Genomic DNA, 20,763 nt, shown 5'->3' on the forward strand with positions numbered 1-20,763 from the left:
GTAATATTACCTTGTGAATCAAGTGAAAGCCTAAGCATTTACATGTCATTTCGGTTTTTATTTAAAAATTTTTGCTACTTGAAGAATATTGTTATTATTCCCTCTGGCAGTTCCTTAACTAATTAGTGTTAAATACTGTCTTAATAGCAATTACTTAATCCAACGAGTTTTTGTTGAGTACCTGTTGTGTACTAGGCTGTCTTCTAGGCATCAGAGATTTAGAAATGAATGAGATGAAGGAAGTTTTTGTTCTCATGCAGCTTCCTTTCTAATAGGAGAGATAGACATTAAATGTGTAAACAAACACCAGATAGAAAACTAAAGTAACTTCTTTCTTCTATTTTCTGTCTTATAAAACAATTATATACAGTCAAAACACCTCAATAATCCTGACCGAGCCACAGAATTTCTTCACAATTTGGTTTCCTTATTTGTGAGGTATATTTACTGTGTTTACCTCACAGGACTATTTAAAACAGAATCACAGAGAGAGAAAGTATATGTGAAAGCCGTTTGTAAAATATAAGACTATATAAATGTAAAGTATTAGTATTTGTGCTTGTTTAAATGGAGTCAAAGATTTGTTTATTTAGTGTATGTCAGTATTTCTGTCAGCATTGTTTGCTGTTTAAATTATAAACCAGTGTTTTTATAAATCCTGGATAATTTCCTCTTAAAACACCTACTCTGCTGTACTGTAGAGAAACTATTTATTTGCTCTAAACTAAACCTATTGGGATTCTAGTTATGACTGTTGTCCTGTACTAAAAGTAATGTTTCTTTTTTCAAAGGTACGTCAGCCTGTCATATGCATCAACAACCATGTATTTTGTTCAATTTGTATCGATTTGTGGTTGAAGAATAATAGCCAGTGTCCAGCTTGCAGAGTCCCCATCACGCCTGAAAATCCTTGCAAAGAGATTATTGGTAAGGGCCTGTTTTATAAACACATAGAAGCAGATTTGAATCACTCTCTAAATAGTGTATATTTGAAGGAAGACTAAAATAGACAATTTTCACCGATGTCATTTTGCCACTGTCATACTGGATGGATTGGTCATTTGTATAATCTGTAAGTGAACACATGAGGGGCACGAGCCACTATGAGAAATCTTAGAGCCTTGTGGAACTAACTTTATGGTGGAGGCTATGCATATGGACCAAAATATTAATGGCTTAAAGTAGCAGATGCTAAAGGTCAAAAGAGGCCCATAGAGTTCAGGCAAGGAGGTTCAGCTGGGAATATCAAGAAAGGTTTCATAAAGCAGTTGGCCTTAAGAGATTTAAGGATGGATAAAATTTCAACTGGTGAAGGTTAGGGAGGGCATTTCATACAGAGTAAATTTCATGAACTAAGGATTAGAAATAGGAAAACACAAAGCATGTTTTTAGAAATGATCAGTAGTTTAGTTTGGGTCTGAGTACTGAAATAAGACTGAAAAGGTAAATTGAGACTTTAGTGCAGAGAATCTTGAGTAATAAACTAATTCAGGGACTTGGTCTGTAGGTGAGAAGAAAAGTAAAGTGAGCTGATGGTTTTGAACACAGGAGTGGCAAGATCCAAAATGTGCTTGAGGAATATTACTTGGGTGATGGTATGTAAGTTGGGTTGAAGGGGAGAGACATGCTGTGAGTAGGTCAGGTAGGAGGCTGTAGCCCAGTTAAGGGAGAACTAAGTCTGGTTTAAGGATAAAAAAGAACATTCAGTGCCATACCAGTGTGGGTAAAAGGGAAATAAAACTTGAACTAGACGATCCTTGAAAAATTAAACATTTAAAGAGCTTTTTTTAGTGTTTGGATTTTATTCTGCTCATATAAGTTATTATTCTTAGATTGCAGAAATGAAAATGATTTTTACTTCTTTCTGCTTTAGGAAAAATTGAAAGTGACTCTGGCATTACCTATGTATAGAGAACACTTTTCAGAAAACACAAGAAGTCATTGTAATAATCCCAATTTAGGGAAAATGGGCTTAAGTAAGATTTTTATGGTAGAAATGGAAAGGAAGATATATACTAGAACAAAAGAAGAACTAGTAGGACTTCAGAACTAAGAAATCTGAAGGAGGAATCAGATTATTCCTAGGTTTCTTTCTTGGTACTTGGGTGAAATCTGGTAAAGGAATATTTTTCTGTTGTGAACTTTGATGATTAAAATAATTTGAAAGTGTTTTCCCTAGCTTCTCTTCACATCCTTTCTCCTGCCTTTATTCATTCATATCTAAGTGATATTTCATAAGTTCTCTCAAGTAAAATAGTTCATTCATCCTTGTATTTGGATAGAATGTCCTGAAAAAGAACATCTGTAAAATACCTTTGCTGTCATGATACTAATAAGTACAAAGAAAGTTACCACAGCATATGTGAAGAACTCTCAGGAAGAATTCATTTTGAGTGTTTGCATATCGAGTTATGGGCATAGAGTTAATGCTGTGATTCATAATGTATTGTAACTGGATTGTTAGATTCAGTAAAAATATGTGTTAATCTTTTCATTTGTTTTATCAGTAACTAGGTAGGTTTGAATACATTAGTTATAATATATATATGATAATATGAACTCATGTATTATGATATATATAGATATACTGGAGAATTATGTGAAATTTGATAATATGGATAATACTTACATAATTATTGGTTAAATATAAATATAATCATTGGTTTTATTATAACTGAACAGTTGTCTGGTATTCAAATTTTACAGTAGTCCAAATGTGATAATTAACAAAATATAACCTTTGCCTTCATTGAGTTTACTATAATAAGATACACAGGTAAGTAAATGCCCATGATATTTTACTGAAGGTATTTCTTATGGTGTTATTTGGTATTTATCTTTTCTCAAGATTGAGATAGAGAAAGGCCTAGGTGGCAGCCCCAAGTATGTATATAGGGAAAGGGTAGAAATTAAGCTGGAGAAGTATATACAACAATAAGAAAATCGTTTATCTTTGTTTTCATACTGCCTAAATCGGAATGAAAGTTAGATTTTTTTTTTTTTTTCTCCTTTTAGGAGGAACAAGTGAAAGTGAACCTATGCTAAGCCATACAGTCAGGAAGCACCTTCGGAAAACTAGACTTGAGTTACTCCACAAAGAGTATGAGGTAAATAATAGTTATAATTTAAAATGAGGACAGCATTGAATTCAAGCTATAACTGAGCTCTCTCGGTCTCTGGACTTGTTAACATCCAATAAAATCTTATTTTAAATGCCATTTGAAAAATACCTTATTTGAGGGGCGTCTGGCTGGCTCAGTCAGTAGATTATGTGACTCTTGATCTCAGGGTTGTGAATTCAAGCCCAGTGTTGGGTGTGGAGCCTGTTTAATATCTTATTTGATAATTTTTTTCTTTTTTCCTTTTCTATTTCAAATAAAAGACAGGAACAAATGTGAGCATTTTTTTTCCTTTTTTTAATTTCAAATTTGTCCTCAACAGACACATCATTTTGTAAGTATTTGCTCTCAATTTAGGAGAGAAAAGAAACCCTCTTGTGAAAGTCAGTCTTCCAGTCCCTACAGGGCATTATGAATGCTCTAGTAAACAGTGGCTGTAACTGTCATTCCATTTGGTTTGTCTATAAATTCCCTGATATTTCTATGCCTGATTAGTTTTCATAAAATAAATATACCTATGTCAACTACCAGCAAAGAGATTTTGGTATGAAATATGCTATTTTTCTTTCTTTCTTTTTTTTTTTTTTTTTTTTGGTTTTTTGTTTTTTAATGAAAATTGTGTATATTTGGGGCACCTGGGTGGCTCAGTTGGTTAAGTGTCTGACTTTGGCTCAGGTCATGATCTCAGGGTCTTGGGATGGAGCCCCATATAGGGCTCCCCGCTCAGTGGGGAGTCTGCTTGTCCTTCTCCCTCTGCCCCTCCCATTGCTTGTGCTCGAGCTCTTTCTTTCTCTATCTCAAATAATAAATAAAATCTTTTTAAAAATTTAAAAAATTGTATATATTTAAGGGGCACAACATGATGTTTTGATATACATATCCATGGTGAATGATTGTGTCACTCAAGCCAACTAACATAGCCATCTCCTCACATACTTTTATTTTTGTGGTGAGAGCACCTGAAATCTACTCTGCTAGCAAAGTCCAGTATTCAAGACAGTATTAGCTGTAGTCATCATGTTGTACATGAGATCTCTAGACTTATTTAGCCTTCATAACTACAACATTGTACATATTGACCCATCTCCTTTCTCCCACCTCCCCATTTCCCCTACCTCCCCACCCTGGGTAACCACTGTTTAACTCTGCTTACATGTATCCAGTTGTTTTTAGATTCCACGTATAAGTGAGATCATGCACTACTTTTCTTTCTTGTGAAGGTGATTTGACACAGTGATGGAAATTTTCCAAATTAGTTTCATGCTAATGGACTATGTATGTTTTTGGTTTTTTTTTTTTTTTAAGATTTTATTTATTTATTTATTTGACAGAGAGAGCATGCATGCACAAAAAGGGGGTGTGGGAGAGGGAGAAGCAGGGCTTCAGTCCAAAGACCCTGGAATCATGACCGGAGCTGAAATCAGATGCTTAACTGACTGAGGCACCCAGGCACCCTGGAATATGTATGGTTTCGAGTAGTAGCCATTAAGCCCAGTTGTTATTTTATGTTGACTAAAGAGGGGATATTATTAATCCTTATTTTAACACAGAATATTTTTAAGTTAAAATATATGCATGGAAACTGCTTCAGTTGCCTCAAAAATATTTTGAAATAGAGTGGGGCATAAATAAATGACTGCATAAATGTTCGTTCATATATGTTCTCCTATTCATGTTTGTTTATTCATTAATATATTAATTCCAACAAAAAACTTACTTTCTTGTTTTATAATGCTATTTGACTTGACGTGTACTGTAATTTAAAATATAAATAGTACTGTCTATGTTAACTCTAAAATGTATTCTTACATACTTAATATTTATCACTTAGATAATAATCAGAATAATCCTTTAAATGTTCACTGATATATTGTTTATTTTCTAACAACAGAATTTCTAACAATCTTAGTTTAAGATGAAATATCTATTATAGATTAATAAGTGGTATCACAAAAAAAAGTTCTAGACCAAATGTTTAGTAATTGAATTTAAGAGAGTAAGCACTTCCAAATGGGGAATACTAATACTTTACATAGTCACAGTGGTAATTGAAGAACCAGAATGTAGAAAAGTTAAAAGTAAAACTAAAAATTAACTGAATGGAAAGTGGAAGGGCATAGTATAGGGTTACACTCCTACTTCAAATGCAGAAGCAAAAATGTAACTATCAAACAAACCTATTATGACCTTGATCAACACTTTTTTTTTAATTCCCCTCACTAAAGCAGTTAAACATGCCTAAGAATTTTCTTCTGCAGAATCTACATCCTTGTTGAATTCACGTGACTTGTTTTGTTTTCTGCATCTCTTCAATAAAATAAAAGATTTGACTTTTTTTTTTTTTAAGTAGACTCCACGCCCAGTGTGGGACTTTGAACTCATGGCCTTGAGATCAAGACCTGGGCTAAGATCAAGAGTTGGATGCTCAGCCAACTGAGCCACCCAGGCGCCCCAACATTTTTATTTTTTTAACCACAAATTATCACTGAATTAAAATGAAAGCAGTGGAAATGCCAGCTTTTATCAGAGTCAAATACATTTTGAGAATTTCAACTGTATGTGACTTTCTGCCTACAAAACTATTCTGAGGCATAATGAATCTGTATACCTGCAGAATTTTGAGTATAAAATTTAAAAACACATTGACCTCAATTTAGCATACATATGTGTTTAGTATCTGTGTCTATCTAATGGCCATGCAATTCTTTTTCAGGATGAAATAGATTGTCTGCAGAAAGAAGTAGAAGATCTTAAAAGTAAAAATCTCAGCTTGGAGTCACAAATCAAGACTATTCTGGATCCTTTAACCTTGATGCAAGGCAACCAAAATGAAGACAAACATCCAGTTGCAGATAATCCAAGTAAAATTGACCCAGAAACTGTAGCAGAGTGGAAGAAAAAACTTAGAACAGCTAATGAAATCTATGAAAAAGTAAAAGATGATGTGGATAAGTTAAAGGAAGTAAGTTGTGGTTGTTTTTAAAATTCTGTACTTTAAGTACCTTTAAAAGTAAAAATAGTATGGTAACTAACATAACATAGTAAAAAATAAAATAAAAGGAAGAATAGCCATAATATCTTCACTCATCAGAAGATTTTGGGGGAAGGACAAAAATCTCTGGACAAGCATTTATAAGTAATACAACTTTTTTCTTCTTAAATGTCATCAGCTGCCAAGAAATATCAGGTCGTTCCATTTGTGACCATAATTGGAGACTGTAGTGCTTCTATATGAGTTTGCATCTTCTTGTAGAAGAGTGACATCAGTTTAAAGGATGTGTTTCTATTTCCCCTCTTTGTGGTTTGCCTTAATTTTTTTTTAAGCTTATGTCAATGACTGCCCTATATGTATCCAATTCCCTACCTATAAAATGGAAAGCTTGGAATATATCTTTTCTAGTACTATCATTCTCTGATTTTTAAGATTGTAAGTAGTTAAAAGACTTAATGACTAATTCCAAGGAAGCTTTGAATAGATGCTTTAGAATACTCCATGCAAAAAAGTATTGTAGCTTATGAGGTGAGTTCTTTTTCTTTTTTTTTTTTAAGGTTTTTTTTATTTATTTGACAGAGAGAGACAGCCAGTGAGAGAGGGAACACAAGCAGGGGGAGTGGAAGAGGAAGAAGCAGGCTCCCAGCGGAGGAGCCTGATGTGGGGCTTGATCCCAGAACGCCAGGATCATGCCCTGAGCCAAAGGCAGACGCTTAATGACTGAGCCACCCAGGCGCCCCTGAGTTCTTTTTTTTTCAATTATTCTTCTTTTCATCCAACAAGATAAAGCATAGGTGGAAAAGGCAAACCTCTAGGATTTTTCAGTCCAGGAAAAGAGATGAGATCCAGTATGAGAGGTTGTTAAATCAAGTGCTGTAGAGGTTTGTTGGCCAGAGGGACCAGCCTTTGGCTTTCATTTCAAGTTTATCCACAGTAGAGTCCTGCTGTGCTGAATGGTGATGGTTTTGTGGTATCCATGTCCACAACCGCCCATTTAACCTGTCTGCATTCCCTTAAAACATCCTTAGTGTGTTGAATTATTGAATCCTGCCTCCTTGAAATCATTAATGAGCTCCTTAAAGAAATACCACAACATACTGACCCTCAGATCCTCAGTGAGGCTAAGTAGCTTAGAAGTCTGCAACTTAGTGTAAATACCAAGCCATCTTCACATATCTACCTATAAAATAAATGTTGTTTGAGTTCAGAAAAGAAGGGAATTTAGTGCTTTCAGAGAAAAAAGAAACTACAGATATAATTGCATTGAGTTTGTTACAAGTTTAGAGGAAGTGTGTAGTTTCTTTGGGTATTGAAGGACATTAGCCTGTTGGTTTGTCCAGGAAGAGGATATGAAAAGCAAAGACAGCTGGAAATTTACAGTATTTATTAATCTACTATGTCTCCTTTAATTTCCCTTCGTCTTCTTGAGCTATCATTAAGTTCTACATGGTCTCCTTTATAGTTATTAAAACTTCATCTAAATTTTTGGCAATAAATGCTTCTTTGAAGATGAGGATTGGTATGAAAACATTACTCTGGGCTTGTAAAAGTGGTGTAGGGGGTATGTGAAAGAAAAGTACATAAAACAGTTTTTCTTTGCTCTTTTAAAGGTCACATGTTAAATTCAATCCCAGAGCTACACTGAGACCTCAGAATTATTTGGGATATTTAATAAGCCCATTTTGGATGCCTAGTGGTGGTATTAGGTAGTACTAGGCAATAAATTGTGGCACAAGTGAATTAGAAAACGTGGAAGCAAAATTTGAATTGAGGTAAAAAATAATAACATACTATAAATCAAATACAGGAGTACAAAAGATTCAGACTACATAGCATGAGTGAAATGGACTTGTTTTCTGATGAGTTTTGAAACCATCATGAGGCCAATATCACTACTGAATTAGTATTGCAAATGCAAAATAGTTATCTGAAGTCCTCATTACTCTTTTAGGTGCAACAAATGGGCAGAACTTTGCTCTTGGTAATCTTGACCCACTCAACCAAAAATACCTCTGATAGTTGGAAAGAAAAAAAAAAAAAGAAAAGAAAATACCTCTGATACTTAAGGAACCAGCCAGCCCATAATGAGGATATTAGAGAGCCACAGGACTGGTGAAAGACCTTGAAATGTAGCGATACCATATGGAAGGGATGGGGAAAAGAAATCAAATGAGTTTCTAATTTAAGCTTGTCATCATCATCAAAAAGCATTCACTAAGTGCCTCCTCTTATGGTGCTATGTTTGAGAGCTTAATTCATTGTCTGTTTGTATGAGGAAGTAGATGACTTTCCTTATATCTTCAGAGGGGCAGTAATAGTATTTATCAGTCACTTAAAGAATTAACCCTCCACAGTACTGGTTGGTTTGCAACCGTGAGGATAAGCAGCTGTTTAAGAGCCCAAAAGAACCTCGATGAGTGTAAGTACAAGAGCCAGCCAGGCTTTATGCCAAGAAGAATGTTTTTTTGCCCTTCCTCTCTTGTCATCCTCTAGGGGTATTTGTGTGGGGGTGGACAAGCAATATAGTCAGAAGTTCTGCAAATTAGTCAAAAACATTGGTCAAATTTTCGAAATATGTTTTTAAGCCTTTCAGTTTAAACCTTTTTGTTAACAGTAGTTTTCGTGACCCATTCACTTTAAAATGTTTTAAATGTCAGTGTTCTAGTCAAAGACATTTCTCTTGCCAAGTTAGTGAGACTGGTTTCTAGGCTAGGGAGTGTTATTCTTTGGAACTAAAAAATGCCATTACTGAGGAATTTAAATGGCTTTTAAGAAGACTCTAAAATTGAGGCACACTACTTTTTGTCCAGAATCAATATTCAACTTCTAATTTTCTAGCAATTAATGTTTTGTTAAACAATTTTTAGGTATCAGACAATACAAAAAGAAAGTCGTAGTTTGGATTTTTTTTTAATCAAAAGAGAATCCTTACAATTTATTAGAAAATATTGACCCAATTTTGAGAGTCCCAGAAGTTGTGAGCCAAGGCATTGGGGAAAAACTTTTGAAGAAAGAAAACAATTGGTTTAATTATATTAGATTTGTTACCACTAAAAAGCTATTTTTAAGTAGCAACCAAAAATCAATCTCATAGCTCATAATTCATGAGAATTAACTCTTAGCATTAGTTTTGCAAATAATTGCATATAGTATAATGCTTAGAATTATTCAGTTATGTGAAAAAGGAAAAAAAATATATTTGCCATTAGTATAGTCCCTTAATGACTCTAAGCTAACTAACCTAACTCTGTTTATTTCCCTGGATAGGAGAATTGCAAAGTGCTTGGGGAATATGGATTAAAAATGCTTGGTTGTGTTCACAGTTTCACAAGTCATTCCCAGTGGTGATTTTAAGTTTCTGAAGGCCATGTTCTAATATTCAATTTTCTGATATCACTCTAAAAAATACAGATGGCTCGTGACATAATTTTTACAAGGCACTTGTTTTATTGTTTTAGCTCATGCTTAATTATTTTCAACTCTTTTTTAAAGGCAAATAAAAAATTGAAATTGGAAAATGGTGGCCTGGTGAGGGAGAATTTACGACTGAAGGCTGAAGTTGATAACAGATCACCCCAGAAGTATGTATTTTGCTTATAAAGCAATGTTTCAGATTATGTCAGTGTTTTAGAATAAGCTATTATTGTATGTGTTTTTCATTTGACTCTTTTCATTGAAATATGTAGATTTAAATAGAATGTCTTGCTTCTAAAAGTCAAGTGTACACTTATGTTATTGGTGAGATCTTTGTGTCATTTAAGGCTAATTTTGAAGAAAGGATTTCATTGTTATCCTTTTTCCTTACCTGATTAGCGAGAGGATTGTTTTATGTGACCTAAGACAGGAGAACTTTCACTTGGTTTTATATATAACTGTTTAATAGTACAACAGAGAGTAGGGTGATTAACATAATGCCCTTTAGATATTCTCTGAAATAATCTTAATAGTAGTTAACATGCATATAGTCCTTTCTCTTTGCCAGGTACAATAACCTGTGATGTACTATTAGTGTTCTCCATTTACAGATGAGACAGAGGCATAGAGAGATTAAATTAATTTGTCTAATCTGCACAGCTAGTAAGTCGTGGAAATAGGATTTGAACCCACATAGTCCAGCCCCAGAGTCCATGCTGTATTACCTTACACAGAGAACTGTTACACTATTACATTAACCATTATACTAGAAAGCATATCTGAAATAGAACTTAAGACATTATTTGTTGAATTCTAGACTGATTTTAATTATACAATTAAGTGAATCTGTTCTTCCTTTATGATGGGATAGTTTTCATTCCATTCCAAGTAAGAGAGTACAAGTATTGACCTGTTTAATAGTTTGTTTAAAATTATAAGAAACAATTGAGAGTTGAGAGTTAAAGATGGAGAAGAGATGGGAGATAGCACTTGAAGTTTTTCTTCTTCAGGGGGAAAAAAAGACAAGCAGAGAATATGGCCCTCAATCCCTCTTTGAGGGGTTGGCATATCAGAACTCCACACCTTCCTTCTGTAATTACTGGACTTCATTTCTTCCAACTGGAAAAAGGCAAGGCAGACATAAGCAACCAGTGGAAATTTATCCTACCAGAAGTAGCTCTCTGCTTATCATATGAAAAAGCGAAAACATTGCCTTTAGTAAAACCAAGTGTGGTATCAGGAAATGGTAGAAGTAAACCATAATTACTCAAAGCAGAGATAACTAACCAATAGAGAAAGAAGCATAGCTTTTACTTTTAAGTAGTTCCTTCCCCTGTGCTTTCCAACCTCATTTTTCTTTCACTTCAGATAATGTTGTACTTTGACAAATTAGTGAAATAAGCTTAGGAAATGTTGCTGTTATGTGGTGGTTTGAATCTCTGCTCCTCTCATTTATTGGCACCTCGCCTTGCCAGTCAGAGTAATGCTTGTCCATTAGCTGCATTTCCCACAGTGTGCTGAATGGAACTAAAGCTATTTTGTCTGCAGCATTTATTTCTTGAAAAGTTGCCCACCAGATTTCATATTTAATGCCAGCCACCAGGATGTGTTTTTAAATATCCACGGCTCCAACCTGATAAGTAACAGAAGAATCTTACCTGAAGAAACCTGGCCTCTGTCTATTCTAACAAGCAGTCACACTTCTGAATCCCATATAACTTTAGGACTTGCTATCTCTAACTTCCATTCCTTCCCTTCAGGGGAAGGGAACAGTTTCACTTAAAAAACGATTTGAACTGACCCCTATTCCAGATCAATTTGCAATGCATTGAGGTATTAAATGCATTGCATTTGATTTATAGCCTTGTTTACTCTGCATCACCAAACCCTAGTGGATTCAGAGGGAAGCTGACCACAGCTGAAAATACCCAGATCTGGTTTACCTGAGGAGAGCTCCTGTTTGTATTGAAAAAATACGAAATTTCAAGAGTTTAAAAGTAAATGCAAGCAAATACAACCATCTGTTCCATTTTGTTCCCTTGATTAGGAAATGCCTTACCAATTATTTTTCTTGTCTACTTGGGTAGGTGTCAAGGTATCCTTTTTATACACATAGCTTTCGTTTCCGATGCATCCTTCAAATTGCACAGACATATTCTACAAATCATGCAGAGGAGAGAGCTTTAAAATTTAGATACTAGAGAGGAAAAAATTTAGAAAAGTATAATTGTCAGCTTGGGCAATCATAGCAAAATACTATAGATGGAGTGGCTTACACATTGAATATTTCCTTTCTCACAGTTCTGGAGGCTAGACATCCCAGATCAAGGTTCAGCAGTTTTAGTTTCTGGCAAGGGTTCTGTTCTTGACTTGCAGACAGCTACCTTCTCACTATGTCTTCACATGTCTGAAAGAGAGTTTGGTCTCTCTTCCTCTTTTTTTTTTTTTTTTTGTTTTGGAGAGGGAAATAGAGGAAGGTGAGATAAGGGCAGAAGGAGAGGGAGAGAGAAAATCTTAAGCAGGCTGCACGCCCACACCCAGCACAGGGCTTGATCTCACGAACCTGAGATCATGACCTGAGCTGAAATCAAGAGTCAGATGCTTATCCGACTGAGCCACCCAGGTGTCCCTTTTATTCCTCTTCTTAGAAGGACACCAGTTCAGACTAAGGCTTCATCTTTATGCTCTCATTTAACCTTAATTACCTCCTAAAACTCTTATCTCTTTGTATAGTCAGACTGAGGGTTAGGGCTTTAGCATGTGAATTTGGCTGTGGGTGGCAAATACAGTACAGTCATAGCAGAAGGTATTTCTTTTCAAGATACTCAAATAATACTGTTGCCCCCAAACTAGACTAACATATGGTGTGGACAAGGTGACTTAAACATTTACAATTGGTCTCAAGTAGATAGTGCAGTATAAAAATAATGTATTTTATAATACTTTAAAAACAGTGCTATAACCTTTTAAAATGAAAATCTGGGTTATTATTTATCTCCTCTGTTGCTGTTTTTCTGTTCTGTTTCCATCCATTATATCCAGTCTTAAAGTGTGCCTGAATAATTTTCCTTTCTCAACTTTCACCTGAAAGCCTTTTTGAGCAGTATGGCAGATATTCTACTAAGCCTGTTCTTCAGGTTAAAATAATATCCATTCTGTTCCTTGTCAAAAATTCATTGTCCTAACATCTAAACTGGTAGTCTAGAAAATGTGATCTTTTTCTTTGATTTCATATAGCTACTTCCTGAATTTTTCTTCTCTTCTAAAATAGTTTATTTCACCTAGGGAAAACCATTTGTTTGTCCTTTCAGCTTTCTTTAACATGGATTCCTAAGAGATTCATAACTCCAGAGGTAGTGATGTGTCCTTTAGTTTGTAAGACTGATAATTTGAAGAAAACTTAACTCTCCCAGCCAGCCTGGGAGTACTGAATGTTTATTTACTTAACATTGTACAAGGTGCATTGAACTACATAAAATAAATATTCTTCCTGACCCCTAAAGTAGGTTAGGTTCCCTTGCTATAATTTCTCTTACTACTTTGTACTTTCCCTTCATAGCACATATCATAATTGCTAGTAGTTAATATTTTGTACAACTATCTGTTTCATGGCTTTCTTCTGTCTGAGCCAGGACTATAGCTGTATTCACTGTTGTAGCCACTGCATTTTATAGAGTTCTGGCTCATATTCCGCTCCTAATACATATTTGTTGAGAAAATAGATCATAAACATAGCTCTTTTTTTTTCAAGATTTTATTTATTTGTTTATTTGACAGAGAGCGTGTACGCACAAACAGGCAGAGCAGCAGGCAGAGGGAGAGGGAGAAGCAGGCTCCCCGCAGAGCAGAGAGCCTGATGCGGGGCTCAATCCCAGGACCCCGGGATCATGACCCAAGCTGAAGGCAGATGCCTAACCAACTGAGCCACCCAGGCAGCCTGATAAACATAACTCTTAAGACGAGGAGGAAACAGACAAATGCCAAATGTGGTACACTTTATGGCAAGGTGGTGGTATATGCAGCTGATGAGTCACAAACTCTACCTCTGAAACTAATAATACAGTATATTAATTGATTTTAAATTTAAAAAATGAATAAAAAATCATTGGCAAAATGGGAAGGGGGATGTGCTTTACAATAAAAGAGGATTAAGAGTCAAAATAATCAGATGCAGTATATGGATCTTCTTTGGATATTGATTCATCACAAAGCATGTCAAAAGACATTTTTGAGGCAATTAGGTAAATTTGAATATAAGCTAGATATTAGGTGATACCAAGGGATTACTGTTAATTTTGTTTAGGTATTGTGGTTACCTAATAAAATGTCTATATTTTCTTTTAGAAGTGACTACTAAAATACAGAATATTTTAATAGAAGAAAGGGGATGTATAATAAAAAAAATAAAACTCCTGAAACACATCTAAAAAGCTCATAATCTAATGAAGCAAGAGACAAAAATACACGGAACAATTAAATACTGAACAGTAAGTCAAATAGCAGAGACCACGATAAGAGTAAAGAGAATGACCAGTGCGTTGCAATGGTAAGAGTCTTTATCAAACAGGCAGGACTTGAGCCTGGCTTTGAAGGGTGGAGATTTCCATGAGGAGGAAGGCATTCTGAGCTAGAGGGAAACAGCTTGAGCTGTTAGAAATACTAAGTAATCCCTTTAGTTCCAGTCCCTCATTTCCAGTACTAGCTATGGTTATGCTTGAGAAACATGGTGGCTTCCTTCTGAGACTCAGAGCAGAAGTCCTCTATGTAATTTGCATATCTCTCCATTGTGACCATCATCACCCCACTTAAATAGCTGGTTAGCTTCCCTCTACTACATCCATCACTCTGTGCTTTAAACAGAAAGGCCTGTTCTCAGTCTTCTGTTTAGTGGGGAATGCCAGGAGTGTTACACCTCCACATGGTAAAAAATAACAAGAATGAGAAGAAGCTAAGGGAAGACTTTAGTGTTAATGTTTCTCATATTCCTAAATACCCTTGGCTTCAATTACTATCCCTAAACTGTGCCCAGAAATGTGGATATACTTGTCCTTGAAGAATTGACTTTTAAAGTGTTTCAAATTTTCATGCCCTCTCTCAGATCTTTCTGTTCAGTTGTGCCGTTTTTTGGTTGTTTTTTTTTTTTTTTTTTTTTTTTTTTTTTTTGCTCTAGGCACACTAGGCAGGGTTTGTGCCAGCTGTTAGGAGGCTTTAGTGGAGCAACTGTTCTTGCTCTCAGCTACTAACTTGCCTTAACAGCATAAGGTGTTAAACTCCATGTACAAAACTCTGTAGGTCATTAATATCAGACTTGGTTATAGTTGGATTAATGGCTTTCCTTTCTATAAATATGTATTCAGGAATGTTATGTGTTCTTGTCATTGTGTCTTTAGTGAGATTTATGGATTTGATAATGTCTCCCTGCATGTAGCTCTTTTACTGCACAGCAACCCCAAAGCTTGTCATTATGGACCAGTCTTCCCCCATGCCCCTGCTCCTTCTGGGGGAAGATAAAGGCTCCAGATACTCTCTGGATAGTGAACAGTATTTCCTGTTATTAGTATAAGAAAAAAAGTACTCTGAAGAGGAAAGAATAGATTTCATAGGTTATGACCTGGGCTTTCTTCCCTTTTTGCTGTATTTGTGTTCCTTGATGAGCCATCTCATTTACTCCCATAGCTTTAATAACCATCTACCTATATGTCAGAGATAAAATAAAATCTAATTAATCTTTGTTTGGTTTTACATTTTTCCTCAGCTGTAGATTCATATTTCTGTCTATTTTATACCTTCACCCAAGATCTTATACCTTAAATTCACCACATAGTGTAGTGTTTAAATAAATACTTAGCATTGGAGACAGACTACATGGATTCAAATGTCCCTGCTTCCACTCTGCCCCTCCTTCCCCTACCCAGTTCATTTTCACCATACTTGAAATTGTCTTTTTATAAAATATAAATCAAATTATAGAAGTCTCCTGCCTACAACTGTCCTTTTTTTTCCTAAAATAAGATCCATATTCCTCACAAACTAGTTTATGTTTCCCTGTTCCACTTCATATCATTCTCCCAGCTCATCCTGCTCCAGCCATACTGGCTTTTTCTGTTTCTAAAACATGCTGGACTTTTTCTCTCTGCTTAGAATGTTCTGCTTCCAGATTTTATGTGGTTGACTCCTTCTGTCAGCAGATTCAGATAGGCCTTTCCTGATCATTCATTCTAAAGCAGCCCTTTGCTTCAGTACCTTCTAAGTCCTTACACTGTCTTACTGTGATATCACAGTAATAAAATCATGGCATGACGAAGCAGTGTAGTATGTGATTATGAGCACAGGCTCCAGAGCCAGACTCCCTAGGACTGAACTCTGGTTTTGTCTGCTTACTAGCTCTGTGATTTGTATCTCTGTTCTTGTCTTCTGTGAAATGAGGCCAACAGTAGTACCTATCTTATAGGTTGTAGTAATGGTTAAATAAATTAAAACTTGAAATGTGCTTATAACAGAGCCCACAGCTAGTACTGAACCAAGGTTATAGTATTATTGTCTTCCTAGACCTAATCAGTCTGAAATTATCTTGTTTGTTTAATAGCTTGATCTGTTTGTTGTCTGTCCCTTCCATTCTAAACTCCACGCTCCGCAAGGGTAAAAGAATCTTACTGCCTATTTTCTTCACTCGCAAAACCCCAGCACCTGAAAGGCATCTGATAAATATTTGTTGAATGATTAAATGAATAGATAAATAACACTCAATAAATTACTTAATCCCTTGAAGCCATCATTTTCTTTATGTAAAATGTGGATGATATGTTACTGCGAGGATTAACAGAGATAATTTTATGTCCTTGGAGCAATGTATAGCACAAAACTGATATAGGTGTGTGTCTAAATAATTGTATCTGTTATCCATTCTACTCAAAAGATTCTTTATCCTCTTGCTTTGTTTCTATCCTCCTTAATGGCTTTACTACTCATCTGGTTGCCTCAGATAAAAACCTCAGTCTTCTGTTTTTCCACCCCTTCTCCTCATCCCACACCTAATTGTTCAGTATATTCTATCTATCCTACCTCTTAAATGTCTCTAATCCATCTTCTCATTCCCCACTAGTTTAGATGCACATGATTTCTTGCTTAGCCTATTTTAAACAACCTTCTGATTGCTTGCTTTTCTTTTCCACTCTCAACCCTAAAGCATCTGCTTTATTATAGCCAGTATTCTAGAATATAAATTTGATTATCTCACTACCTTGTTTAATAACCTTCGGTGATGCCCACTGTCCTCAAATTAAGGCCCAGAAATCTTCATAAGTATGTGAGGCTCTTTACAATATGACTGGAGTTTTGGCCTTTTTGTGTCCGCTCCAACCTTCCCCTTCTTTTTTTTTGTTTTTTTTTTTAAGATTTTATTTATTTATTTGACAGATAGAGACAGCCAGCGAGAGAGGGAACACAAGCTGGGGGAGTGGGAGAGGAAGAAGCAGGCTCACAGTAGAGGAGCCTGATGTGGGGCTCGATCCCATAACGCCGGGATCACACCCTGAGCCGAAGGCAGACGCTTAACCGCTGTGCCACCCAGGCGCCCCAGCCAACCTTCCCCTTCTTATACTCTGCTTTGACATGCTGAATTTTGACCAGATTCGCCATGTTATGACATGCCTTTGCACCTTTGCTCATGCCTTTTCCTTTGTTTTCCCTGGTTCTCCCCATTAACCTCTCCCTTTTTATTCTGCCTTGTTAATTCCTCCACAGTTGTTACTCTATTTGTGAAGCCCTCCCATGAGTTCCTAAGACAGAAGAAACACTTTCCTCTTGTTCTTCCCATTGTTCTTATATTATTAAGGGTCAAGTGGTATACTGACAAGTTCCATGACTGATGCTCAGTTAATCTAACGGCTAGCTTCTTGGAGCTAAGACATATTTATAAAAATGCATGCAATATGTGTATCTGTATAAAGTATATGTAAGTGTGTGTATGACTCGTGTGTGTGTGTGTGTGTGTGTATGTGTTCCTTCTCTGAAGACTGGCAGAAGGAAGGAGTCCTTATACCCTAATATTCCATGCTGCAACATGGAGAGAACTAACCAGGGAATTGAGATTTTGAGTTTTCTTGAAGCTTAAAGTACAAAGAGTTTACACGGACAGGAAATCCCAAGATTCTTGGCATTTTCTCCAAATGAGGAGAGCAGAGGGATTTCCTGAGGTTTTCCTAGGTCATACTAGAGATTGGGAGCAAGAAAGGGGAAAGGAGGAGGTGGGGTTGCTGGGCTTCTGGACAAGATTTCTCATCTATCTCCTTACTTGTACTGGGTTTATCCTACCTTGATCTGTCTCCGTGCTGACTCTGAGCTGTGGCTCCTTCTTGGTTCACACTTCTGCTCTTCCTAAACTGTGTCTCAAGACATCCCAGTACCACTCAGAGTGCTTCTGTCTTTCGGCTTCCTCAGCAGCATGTCTGGTCTTGCTGGCCTTGGCTATTGTCCCTTCTTGACCTATTCTGGCCTTTTTTACTTCTCATGATTCTGCTCTGACAAACGCCACGATTCCTGGTATTTGACCCCAGCCTGATCTGATGACTGATTCTGCTATGCCCTTTGGTTTTCCCGGAAGGGGAACTTGTAGACTGTCAGGGGAGCCTGATGATACCCTGGGGCCAGACTGTGACAGCCAGGTGTGCTCGGGCCCCTCATCCGCCTGAGGGGCCCTTCTCTGGGTATTCAGCTAATTGGGGATGGACAGTTACTGCAGTTTTCTGTCAACTTGTCTTTATTGTATTGATAAGATATTTTAGAAGCCTGCAATGCATGCTAATGACTAAGCAGTAGGGTTGTCGGGAAGATTAGGAACTGCTTGAGAACAAGAATGTCTTCTACTTTGTTTTCCTTTCTCTTATTCCCTCAGCATACTTTAAGTCCTTAGTAACTGTCATCAGAGTAATAATTACAGCGTGGCCGGATCACAGTTTTTTTGTTGTTTTATTTTGTTTTAGATTGTTTCTTGTGTTAATAAACATCCCCTTTGAAATTGGGAGAATAAAAAAATAGATTGCTCCTCATGGTGAGAGAGAGGTTGATTTAACTGTAGTGAAAAATGTATAGATAGATACTAGTCCGGAGATTTTTAAGTATGCTTTTTTTATATAGCAAAAGCTATCCTCTTACACTGTTGAGATTTTGTTGTTAAGGTTATTATATTTGGGGAAAACATATAAGTCCTTTATTCCTTTTAGAACTGTAAAAAGATATGAAATAGCATGTCATAGGTTATTTCCTTCCATGAAAGATTAGGATCCCCACTGATATCCTGTAAACTTCAAGGCTGATCTTTTCTTTTGGGGAAGAAAATTAAGGTATTTCTATGTGGAATTGAAATGAAATATATTCATCAAATAAAATGGAATTTATTCCATAGTAAAAAGAACAGTTAATATATGTGTGTGTGTGTGTGTGTGTGTGCGCGCGTGTGTGTGTGTGTGTGTGTGTGTGTCAGCCCTTTTTAGAGACCACAAAAGGGAATCTCTTCTTCTTCAATTTACATATGCAGCCCAACTCTAAGGTTGTTTGTGTTAAGAATTTCTAGGTTTCTCGGCAAGAATTTTCAGCCTCACAATTTTCAACTACAAATGCATGGTTAGTTTAATAAATGCAGCAAAAAACCACTTCCTTTAAAATTGTATTGATAATGTGAGCTGTTATTTTAAAACTCGGCTCTCCATTTGAAAGCTTGCAAAGCAGACTGTACCTTAATCTTTAAACAGTACTTCTGGGAGGTAGGAGGAGGAAAAATGGCTACATGGGCCTTAATTCTTTATCTAGTTCCACTGTCCATGTGACCTTTGTCTTTAAGGAAGAAATTGTGACTTTTTTTTATTCTTGCAAATGTTGAAGCACTTTCTATTGTATGCTAAAACTAAGATGCAGCATAATATAGCTGGTATTTTTTTATTCCTCAATATTAGACCCCAGGACAAGTACCTGTGTGAGGCTTAGGCCCTAAAATTTTACATTTAAAATTTTGCTTATTTCACATAAGTAGCATTGTTTCCTTATAGTTGAAGATGCCTGCTGATTATGCATGAGGTAGACAAAATGATCATGTATACTTTCTGTTGTTAGCACACTTTAAGATGGGGCTTTCAGATTTGTGGTTTGGGTTCCGATTTAGTCCTCGTATCTTTGGTTAAAGGAGATACCCTCTTTGGGTTGGCATTTGTTGGGGTGAGCTGTCTGTGCTAGTTTCCTGAAAGGCTACTGTAATAAATGATGTTTGGAAATTGCAAAATATTCTTGAACTTGTGCCTAAAATATAGTAGGTTTTTGATAAATATTTATCAGTTGTGTGCATACATATCTGTATGTCTTCCTACATCTTGATCCCTTATTTCCTCTCCATGTTCTATTAGCAAATGTATGGATTAGTAAATATTACAGCAATCCTAGTTACTTAACTGTGTGTACAGACTGTGTGCTCAGCAGTCCTAGCTTGTATTTTATGTTACTTTACAGTATAAATAGGTACTTGTATTACTGAAGAAGGGATCTCAATGTTCAGGCACTTCATATAATGTCAGACTTGGCATTTGGACTCAGATACACTTGAATTCAAATCCTATTCCTGCCACTTTCTGCAAATCCTTGAATAAGAGACAGTCTTTTTAAGCTTCTCATTTCTTGTCTTTAAAATAAAAATAACAGATCCTCCTTTATTAGGTCGACAGGACAATAAAAAAGATAATATATAATGAGCATATAGCTATGGGCTTGATTCAGGTAAACATTTAATAAATTGTGATTGCTGCTGTTATGTTTGTCACTGTCATTATCAGTAGTGGTCAGGCTACTGTTAAAGACTTACTTGTTACACTTACTCTTGTTAAATTCCATCATGCAAGTTCACTTTATTTATTTATTTGATGATGGGCTATTTCTTTCTTTCTTTATTGATGATGGTCCAGAAAACAGAAATGTTGTTTTGAGTCTTCCGGAGGGAGGAATTTCTTCCTCTTCTCTTAGTGTGGCTCATATTATTTAACATGTTTTTGTGGAAGCAGCTTGTGTGGCTAGGATTGGTCATAGATGGTACTTTTATGATTAATAAATTCTCTAAGAATGTAGAATTTTCATCACTGGGTGTTTAATTTTAAAAAGAAAAAACTCTTGAAGAAACACTGGCAAGTCATACAGCTCTGCAGCAGATAAAAATGTATCAGCCACTTCCCAAAGCTTCCCTAGTAGTTTAAAGACAGA

General features: G+C 36.0%; 1 protein-coding gene across 2 annotated transcripts in view; it reads left to right on the plus strand.

Annotated features, from left to right (window-relative positions):
* OBI1 (ORC ubiquitin ligase 1) overlaps positions 1 to 20,763 on the plus strand; it is a 42,008-nt gene that overhangs the window by 11,288 nt on the left and 9,957 nt on the right. For both annotated transcript variants that reach the window (XM_026493448.4, XM_048215667.2), the window contains 4 exons: positions 792 to 927; positions 3,016 to 3,107; positions 5,833 to 6,081; positions 9,604 to 9,692. In XM_026493448.4, coding sequence (XP_026349233.1) covers positions 792 to 927; positions 3,016 to 3,107; positions 5,833 to 6,081; positions 9,604 to 9,692 — 566 coding nt within the window. The remainder of the gene's footprint in view (positions 1 to 791; positions 928 to 3,015; positions 3,108 to 5,832; positions 6,082 to 9,603; positions 9,693 to 20,763) is intronic.

Source organism: Ursus arctos, unplaced genomic scaffold (assembly GCF_023065955.2).
Source record: "Ursus arctos isolate Adak ecotype North America unplaced genomic scaffold, UrsArc2.0 scaffold_10, whole genome shotgun sequence".
NCBI classification, from domain to species: Eukaryota; Metazoa; Chordata; class Mammalia; order Carnivora; family Ursidae; genus Ursus; species Ursus arctos.